Below are 10,225 nucleotides of genomic sequence, written 5' to 3' on the forward strand. Positions count from 1 at the left end.
TAAAAAAAAATAATTAAGCTTCATGCGCAGCTTTATATAAATTATGAGAGAAAAGAGGTAATTTGAATAAAAATTTCTTTTGCTTTTTCTCCAAAACATCAACAGGGTTTTTTATTTTATATATATTCATTAAAAAAAGGATTTAATTCAGATTTAGAAAAGCGGCAAAGAAACTTAGCAAAATTAAAAAACGTGGTTTTTACATGCGTAATATTACTAATTCTAAAAAACGGGAGAAGCGATGAAAAAACTAAAGTCTGAGGCAAAGCGACTGTATTATATACCCGAGCCAGTGATTTCCGAGAAGGAAGATCGCGAAGACAAATTACTGCCCCGAAACTAGACGCTATTCTACTTTTAACTGCTTTAGAAATAGAAGCACGGCATAGAGCTAAAGTTGGTCCATAAGGCACACCAAGATATAAAAAAGATTCCAAAGGTTTTAAAATACGAACAGAAATTTCCGAATTAACGAGATCTTTAGCCTTAGGACCAAGAATTAAAAACTGACACTTTTCAAGGCGAAAACGAAGTCCATGCTCACTAAAAGCCTTTGCTAAAAAATCTTCATTTTTTTTAAGTGGCTGAAGTGATCGACTCAAAAGGAGTAAATCATCTGCGTAAGCAATCCACGACAGAACATAACCTTTATCATAAATAAAAGTCAACTGAATTTGATCAAATAGCCCCGAACCAGTAATATTTAAAATTCAAGGAGAAATAATGCTTCCTTGCCTCAGCCCCCTATATAACTTAACATTATTATCACTAAACTGATTCTTGCACTTAATACAAATACAAGATGAGTCATAGCCCTTTTTTAAAACAAAACTACTGGTAGGGGGGTATTATTCTTCAGAAGCCCAGTCATAGCCCAAGAATGGATAATTGAATCATACGCCGCTGCAAAATCTAACGCAAGTGTATAAACTCTATCCTATTGCTTACAAAAGGTTATTATTCTTGAAAGGAGGGTATGAGCCACATCCATGCTTAGCCCCTTACGGAACCCAATTTGATTCAGGCCTTGGTTACAAGACTCCAGATACTTTAATAAAACTAACTCAAAAACTTTGCTAATATGGCACGAAACAGTAATCGGCCTGTAATCAGAACATCGATTCGTATTCCCTCCTTTTTTTGAAAGGAGTGAAGTGGTAGCACGAGAAAAGCTAGTTGGAGGAACTCCAGAAGAAAGAATGGTAGTAAAAAGAGTAGCGAGAAGGATTGCTTTGGGGGATGCCCATTTTATATGGTTTGAATGTATACCATCATGATAAAAAAGAATGCTTACTTTTTAGAGCTTTAATTGCTGTCGTTGCATCTTCAACAGAAACAGATATTTTACTATTTGGGCGGGACTTTGAGATATCATCCGATAATAAAGAGTCAAGTTACTACATAATATGCAGAATAATTGTATCTAACACATTAGGCGTGCAGACCCGCTATAATTTACCCCCCCCCCCCTTCCCTCCCTAATGTGCAAATGTACAGCCGAAATTTGTTTCTAAAGTATTATATTTTGATCATACTTTGGTTATTTCATTAAGATTGAGCGCCAAAGAAACATATTTGAAGAACATCATGTAGGGTCTATATAATACAAATACCGATCATGCTCCAGAACTTTTCTCCTAACTACTCAAAAGTTGGGTTTTGAGTTGTGACATTTACGAAAAATATCTACGAGACGTTCTCAAACAATTTTTTTGTTTGTGTATTAAAAGTAATGAAAAAATAATGAAAAAAAAGTAATGAAATAATGGAACAGCTGCAATAACTTAATTACTTATGTTGACTATTAGAGTAAACATTAGAGTAGGCATTATATCATCTATAAAATCACGTTTTTCGTGAAACATTTTTTGCAAATTCCAATTTTATATTTTATTAAATTTACCTTGTCTTTTAAAAGTACTGTTACTTCTTTCTTTTTACGAAAAACCTCAACTAATAATTGTTTTTACTAATCAAGAAAAAGCAATTTCTTATAACTCAAAAGATTTGAGCGGAAAAAATCTTTACAGAAACCAATTGAATGGAACGAGCATTGTAAAAATGAGACAACCCAATCTTTTAAAGCAAGCACTAAATGCTCACGGTTAAGTTGTACCCCTTAGAGGATAAATTTATGTACTTTTATACGGGCACGAATGTAAGAAGGGCCTCGTATCCCTCCAGATGCTGATATTTTTTAGTTTTTCTCACTACTTATTATATTCCTCATAGAATATACGTATCTTTTAGAATGTCTTGTAATGTGTGACCTCCTATTTCATAATCAATGATAATGTGTTTATTACTTTTCGGGTACTGGACTTGTGCCAAATAAACAATGGGCCTACTTCTTATTAATTCTTAAACTATGAATATTTTTAGTTTAGCTTTATTTAGTTGTTGGGAGGTAATGGGGACGACCTTTTCGTCATTTCCCGGAGATCATGCTCGGTCATAAATCCCTTTGGGCATATGAAGCACCGAACGGGCCGCAAGAAAAGATTTCTCAAGGAGCAATCCGAGGTGAGAGAAAGAATCTCTCTCGCTATTAGGGGTTCTGAGGATCAGCTGTCACTGATTGCTGGCGGGTCGTGGGTGACTCCCCTCTCTTTTTAGGGGTGAGTGTTGCCGGCCCAAGCCGACCTGAAGCTGGAAGGTAAGTTTCTTGGAATGAAGGAAAACAATGGTGGACGTCTTGACCTTACCAAGGAAGGCTCTTCTACAAAGATATAAAAAAGAGAGCAAGCTCTATCTTGAAATACCTACGCCTGAAAAGGGGCGGGGGGGAATTAATTCAAAAAGTGGAGTCATGATATTTTGAAATAGTAGCTCTATATAATTATGAAATGATTCCTTTTGTAAAACAGTGCTTTGAATATTTCTACTACCTCTAGGGCACTGGACTTCAATCCCAATAAACAGTACTGCTTAGCAAGTGGTGGCAACGATGGAAACATAAAATACTGGGATACAAGGAATGTTGGAAAGCCTGTGCTCGTCCAGACAGCCCATTCACACTGGTAAAATTGGGTTTCTATCTGCTATCTCCTTTTTTTCATCCTCTTTCGTGATTCAGTTGTTCTTTAATATATAAATACCTTATTATAAGGTAAAAAGCCTCTTCTTAAGGAATATTTAAGATTATTTGCTCGTTCTAGCATACAATTCGCATTTATAAAATTGACTTTGCCAGCTCATTTCCTTCTATTTCTTTCTCCTTTTTTTTATTATAATCTCTTTAGGTACTTTATTAGTAGCCGAGCAACACGCCAGAATGAAACTTTGGTTAATGCTAATGAAATAAAACAAAGTATGATAAAAATATAACAGTTTACAAACAAATTTAGGCTATATATTTGCACATTTGGGGTGGGGGGGGGTAAACATAGCATATATTTAATACGTAACCTAAACTAACCTAACCTAGGTACATTTTTCTTACCCCTTTAACACCAAAAACTGAATTTTAAATATTTGCAACCAATTGGAATGGAATTCATTAGAATCATCATAGGTGACGACCTTAACCAGAGGTAAAACCCAGGAAAATCGTCTTGTAGCCCGTGTATCACGAATGTGTCTCCTTTTTCCCTGGTGCCTGCGGGGCCTATTAGTCAAACGTGAGACGGGAAGATAATTTCCGAGGTCATTTTTATCCTCATCTTTAACCTGAAGAATACTGAAAATTAATATGCTACTGGTTTTCAAACAATCTGGAATTATGCCTTGTCTCAATAAAACGCAAAAAAGTAATTTATATAAAGCATATTTCAAGCTTTCGGCTGTATGTTTCTCTCTATTAATGGTTTGACATTACTAAGTGAAGCCTTTCACACTTCCTTGAAGTACCAAGGACATTAAAATAAAATCACATTTTGCCCCTGGACCCATCTTATGTCTATTCATACCTGAAAACCGCAAATTTTTTAGACTTTTCTTCGGGTTGTTTCCAGGTTATGATGTTCTTGAGGCAGTATCATATTTTCAAGTTAAACTATGAAAATATGTAATAAAAACTAATTAATTAAATTAGACAATGCTTTTCGCCCGCAAAAATTCAAGAATTAACAATTTGTTGATTCCCAAAAAAACTACAACTTTAAAGGAAATGTACAATTTCTTTAGCTGTTTCGTGCCATGCTGTTTTGACTTTTTTATTCTCTATTTTCGCCCATGCTTTTTTTTTAATTTTGCGCCCTCTACTACAAAATATGGAGGCCTTTCGTTAAATCCAACTGTCGTATTTTTCGTTTTTAAAACGTAGCACCATACGAATTTTAGACTTAAAAACGTAGATAATTTTGGAGACCACACTGCCTTTCCAGGACGATAATATAAAAGTTCAAAATAGGGATAAAATCCTTTTTAATAGACAGTGTATAGAAATTCACAAAAAATACCAGATATTTCGGTCACTGTATATGTGACCGAAATATCTGGTATTTTTTGTCAATTTCTATACACTGTCTATTAAAATTTTTTATTTTATAGACATAAAAACCTTGTCCGTCATATACTCCTCCCCTCTGCGGAAAATCTTCTCCCCCAGAAAACTATCCCTATGTGTAAAATTGACTAGCCAAAGGGAAAGTAAGACAAACAACAAGAATGAAGAGAAGAAGGAATTTTGGAATATTCTACCTGTATTCTAGAATCCAGGTAGAATATATGGCGTAAAATATCTTATAATATTTATTTTATATTTTATTCTTTTAATTCTTCTTTTCGTGTTCTTGGCGCTTAGGAGTTGAGCAATCTTAGCAGGGTAAAAAACAGTTCAAGAAATGAATTTGCTTGCTTATTTGAAATACCATGGGATCGAGTTTCGCTCGGTGAAAAGAAAGACAGTTTTTTTAAGAACTTGAATTTCTTTCATTTTATTTTATTCGACAAGCCGTTTTGCATATTTATAGAAATTATTTTCTACAGAATTATTTGCATATTATTCTACAGAAATTCTACTGATAATTTCTACAGAAATTATTTGCATATTATGTAGAAATTATTTTCGACAATCGACAATCAAGCTAAATTTGAATTTGCTTCTTAAAATATAAAATAAATATAAAATATAATATAAATTTGCTTCTTAAAATATAGCACAGACACTCATCTTCAGCAAAATTTGCTACAACTATTCTTAGCGTTTGTGACGTCATTTATATCACAAATGTTGGAAAAATTCGACTATGGGAAAAAAATTCCAATGAAAAACACAACTACTGTAAGAGTCAAAACTGCAGCCTTCATATTAGAAGTCCAACGTGCTATCCCTTACGCCAAGCATTACAAAATTAAGGCTATAAACGATGACCTATCTAGATCTTTTTTACACTAGAAAATAAATATAAGAAAATAAGAATATGAATGACATGAGTGGAAACTCAACCTGATTATACCAACTGTTAATTATCAGACTGACAGTTGGTACAGTCAGATACAACCAATCCTAAACAGATATAATGAACATATATACCATTATTGTTCGTTTAATAAGATGAATATGGTTGCGTAATTTTCCATTTAGCCTATTCCAATAATCACATTAAAAAAAACGGATAAAACGGACTGGTCGTTTAAAAAAACAGAGAGTATTATCTTGAACATACAAAAATTAACTGAACTTAAAAAAGGGCATAAACGAGAACTATGACTTCTAAGCGGGGTGTGTCCTTTTTTACATTCTGATCAATCCTGGCAAGGCCGTATCTAGGGGGGGAGGTACCCGGTTTGAAGCCCCCCCGAAATTTTTGACCGAGTCGAAAATAAGTCGAAAATTAGTAATACCTTGGTAAAAATCAGTAAAATTAGTCGAAAACTGAGTCAAAATTAGTAACCCCCCCCCCCGAAAAAAATCCTGGATCCGCCCTTGAATCCTGGCCATTCTGACCAAGGCCATAACTGCGCATTTCTCGACAATCTTTGAATCGTTAATAAACCGCAAAAAGACCGGACAATCCTATCTAAATTAAATAAAAAAAAACAAGTTTTTTAACTGAAAGTGAGGAGCGACAATAAAACTTAAAACTAACAGAAATTATTCCGTATATGAAAGGGACTGTCCCCTCCTCAATGCCTCGCTCTTTATGCCAAAATTTTCTATTGTTTTAAAAAATAAAGTTGTGAGACAGAGTCAAACTTTAGCGTAAAGAATGAGCCGTTGAGGAGGGGATAGCCCCTTTCATATACAGAATAATTTCTGCTCGTTTTAAGTTTTAATGCCGCTCCTTACTTTCAGTTAAAAAAAACTTGTTTTTTTAGTTAATTTCTGAACATTTGTGAATTCATGCAGCTTTGATTTTGACCCACTGTACATGAATAATTAAAACAAAACTCGCAAATTAATTTTCCTTTTTTTGGCTAATTGGCTTTCTCGAAATTTTGTTCTGACGTAACTTAAGAAATATCTTACTTAACGAATTTCCATATTCGTATGTTTTAATTACGTATATTAAGGAGTTCGCTCCCTAGTCAATACCTCGCTCTCTACGCCAAAGTTCGAATTTTTTTTGAATCACAAACCCATTAATCACAACGACCGTTTAATTAGAATAGAAAGATCTTTTGAAAGTACTAAAAAACTTTAGCTTAATGAGAGTGGTATTGACCAGGGGCCAAACCCCCTCCTATACCTAATAATTTCTGTTCGTTTTAAGTTTTAATGCTGCTCCTTACTTTCAGTTGAAAAAACTTGTTTTTGTATTTAATTTCTGATCGTTTTTTAAATAATGCTGGGAAATCTTCCGCCCCCTTCATGGAAATGTTCCTTCCCCCAAGGAAATATCCTCCATGTAAAGATCCTCTCCCGTAACCCCTACCCCGACCCCCCACTAGAAAAAAAATTCCTCCTGAAAACACATGTATACTTCCCAATAACCAATACTAGCCTATATGTAAACAATGGGCAAAGTTTATAACTTGCAGCCCTTCCCCCGGGAACTGTGGGAGATTAAGTCATCCTCAAAGACATATTAATTAGGTTTTCGACTATGCTGAACAAATTGGCTATCTCAAAATTTTGATTGGGTGACTTCAGGGAAAAAATGAGCGTGGGAGGGGGCCAAGTTGCCCTCCAATTTTTTGGTCACTTAAAAAGGGTACTAAAACTGTTAATTTCCGTTCGAATGAGCCCTCTCACGATATTCTAGGACTACTGGATCGATACGATCATCCCTGGGAAAATAAAAAAAAAAACAAACAAAAAAAACAATCAAATTAACACGCATCCGTGATCTTTCTTCTTGCCAAAAATGCAAAGTTCCACATTTTTGCAGATAGGAGCTTGAAACTTCTATAGTAGGGTTCTCTGATACGCTGAATCTGATGATGTGATTTTCATTAGAGTTCTATGACTTTTAGGGGTTCTTTCCCTCTTTTTTTTCGAAAATAAGGCAAATTTTCTCAGGTGCGTAACTTTTGATGGGTCAGACTAACTTGATGAAACTTATATATTTGACATCAGCATAAAAATCTGATTCTTCTGATGTATCTATTGGTATTAAAATTTCGTTTTTTAGAGTTTCGGTTACAATTGAGCCGGGTCGCTCCTTACTTACAGTTCGTTACCACCACAGTATATATAATAGCAGTATGATCTTTCCCTATCTCACCCATTATAAAAACCCGGACCGAGGTGTGATTGCTCCAGAGAATGTATAAACCGGTATAAACATAAGCAACATTAGATCTTTTCACGGGTTGGCAAGTCAGATCTCTCTTGAACGCGAAGCTTGGCTTCAACGTTGGAACACTAATTTTGAAGAAACTAATTTTAAATTAATTTATTCCAAGACATATATGAAAATCGGTAATTAGCAGTGCAATGTTATTATTAGATTTTTTTTAGAAATTAAAAATAGGTTTCGAAGTCTCAAGTTGGTTTCAAAGTCATTTTGAGAAAGTTTCTGCCAAAATACGTGTTCCAGGGTAATTGGACCGCTGATGGCAGATCAAATGAGAGGAGCTGTTTGTACGCGCCGATATATATATATATATATATATATATATATATATATATATATATATATATATATATATATATATATATATATATATATATATATATATATATATATATATATATATATATATATATATATATATATATATATATATATATATATATATATATATATATATATATATATATATATATATATATATATATATATATATATATATATATATATATATATATATATATATATATAAAATAAAAAAAAAATATATATATATATATATATATATATATATATATATATATATATATATATATATATATATATATATATATATATATATATATATATATATATATATACTACGAAAACTTTACGAAAAAGAAAGTTTTTTTTAAAGAAAAGTGAAGGCAATATTAAACTTAAGATCAGTAGAAATAGAAGCCTACAATAACTCAAACCCAAAACAACCAGAAATTATTATTAAAGAATAAAAAAGGAAAGGAGAATAATTAGTATGGCTGTAACACTGCATATAAATCGCTATCGCTATCTAATTGTTTTTTTTTATATTTAATTTCTGATCGTTTTTTAAATAATGCTTGGAAATCCGGCACCCCCTTCATAGCAATTTCCCTTCCCCCATGAATTCCTCCGTGCAAAGATCTTCCCACCAAACCCCCGAGCCCCCCACCCCAAATACTTCTGTATACTTCCCAATAACCAATACTATATGTAAACATTGGGCAAAATTCATAACTTCCAGACCTTCCCCCGGGGACTGTGGGAGATTAGCTCATTCTCAAAGGCATATTTATTGTATTTTTCCAACCATGCTGAAAAAAATGGCTATCTCAAAATTTTGATCGGGTGACCTTGGGAAAAAATGAGCGTGAGAGAGGGCCTAGTTGGCCTCCATTTTGTTTGGTCACTTAAAAAGGGCACTAAAACTTTTAATTTCTGTTCGAATGAGCCCTTTCGCGATATTCTAGGACCATTGGGTCGATACGATCACGCCGGAGGGAAAAAAAACACGCATCCGTAACCTTTCTTCTGGCAAAAAATATAAAATTCCACATTTTTGCAGATAGGAGCTTGAAACTTCTATAGTAGTGTTCTCTGATACGCTGAATCTGGTGGTGTGATTTTCATTAAAGATCTATAACTTTTAGGGGGTGTTTCCCCCTTTTTCGAAAATAAGGCAATTTTTTCAGGCACGTAACTTTTGATGGGTAAGACTAAACTTGATGAAACTTACATATTTGAAATCAGCATAAAAGTCCGATTCTTTTGATGTATCTATTAGTATCAAAATTCCGTTTTTTAGAGTTTCGGTTACTATTGAGTCGGGTCGCTTTTTACTTACAGTTCATTACCACGAACTGTTTGATAGGTGCCTGGGCTTGCGGATGAGTCCCTTTCTAGCTGACTTTTTTGTCTATCTTAATTATCTGGCTATTTCTCTCAAGAGGCAAAAAGATTATCGCGAAAAAGGGGGAAAATAGAGGAATAAGCTTAGAGGGACTTAACTTATACAAGAACAAAAGGACATTTGTATTATTAATCATTGGACCTGGGGTCCAAGAAGAAAGGTGAATATTTCAGGGGGGGGGGGGTAAACCATCTTCAGAAATGTTAGATAACAGAATTAAAAAAATCCAGCTTCATATGTCTTGTTGTTTGACCAAAAAAGGAAACAAATTAGAAGCAATTAGAGAGAGAAATGTTTCTTAATTAATTTACTTTTTTAATTATTTTAATTATTTAACTTAATTAATTTACTTATATCATATAAATAATAAATAACTCTTCCTGTGCCATTTGTGGCACAAAGGACAGTCATTATTGTCTCGTGGGAATTTAAATAACTGACGGGTCCTCTTAACCGTTGGCCCTGCGACAGCTGACGAACCCCGGCTTCGGCATCAAAGATCAATCCACGGCGCTATTATACGATAATGAACTTACTTGTGAGAACAATTTATTGCTCAAAAGTAAACAGGCCTAAAAATTGATTTTCTAGGATTTGGGATATTGCATACAACTGCTACCATGATCAATTAATGTTGAGCTCAGGAAGTGATTCTAAAGTTGTTCTGAGTTCGGCGCTGTCTGTTTCATCAGAAATGAAAAATGCTAGTGATAGCGAAGGCGAAACAGATCAAACGGAAAGGTAAGCAAACTGACTTAACCGACATCTATGCACTGATCATGCAACGACTTAAGGGAAAGATTGTGGTTCTTTATATTCATCACCCTTGTTTTTA

The 10,225-nt window shown here is 33.8% G+C and overlaps 1 protein-coding gene across 1 annotated transcript in view; it reads left to right on the forward strand.

The window, feature by feature from the left end:
* Positions 1 to 10,225, forward strand: part of LOC148948268 (EARP-interacting protein homolog) — a 58,813-nt gene that overhangs the window by 47,204 nt on the left and 1,384 nt on the right. Inside the window, exons 5-6 of the mRNA XM_089093851.1 lie at positions 2,895 to 3,020; positions 9,982 to 10,131. Coding sequence (XP_088949977.1) covers positions 2,895 to 3,020; positions 9,982 to 10,131 — 276 coding nt within the window. The remainder of the gene's footprint in view (positions 1 to 2,894; positions 3,021 to 9,981; positions 10,132 to 10,225) is intronic.

Source organism: Artemia sp. Qi Xiang Cuo, chromosome 9 (assembly GCF_049724085.1).
Source record: "Artemia sp. Qi Xiang Cuo chromosome 9, ASM4972408v1, whole genome shotgun sequence".
Taxonomy (NCBI): Eukaryota; Metazoa; Arthropoda; class Branchiopoda; order Anostraca; family Artemiidae; genus Artemia; species Artemia sp. Qi Xiang Cuo.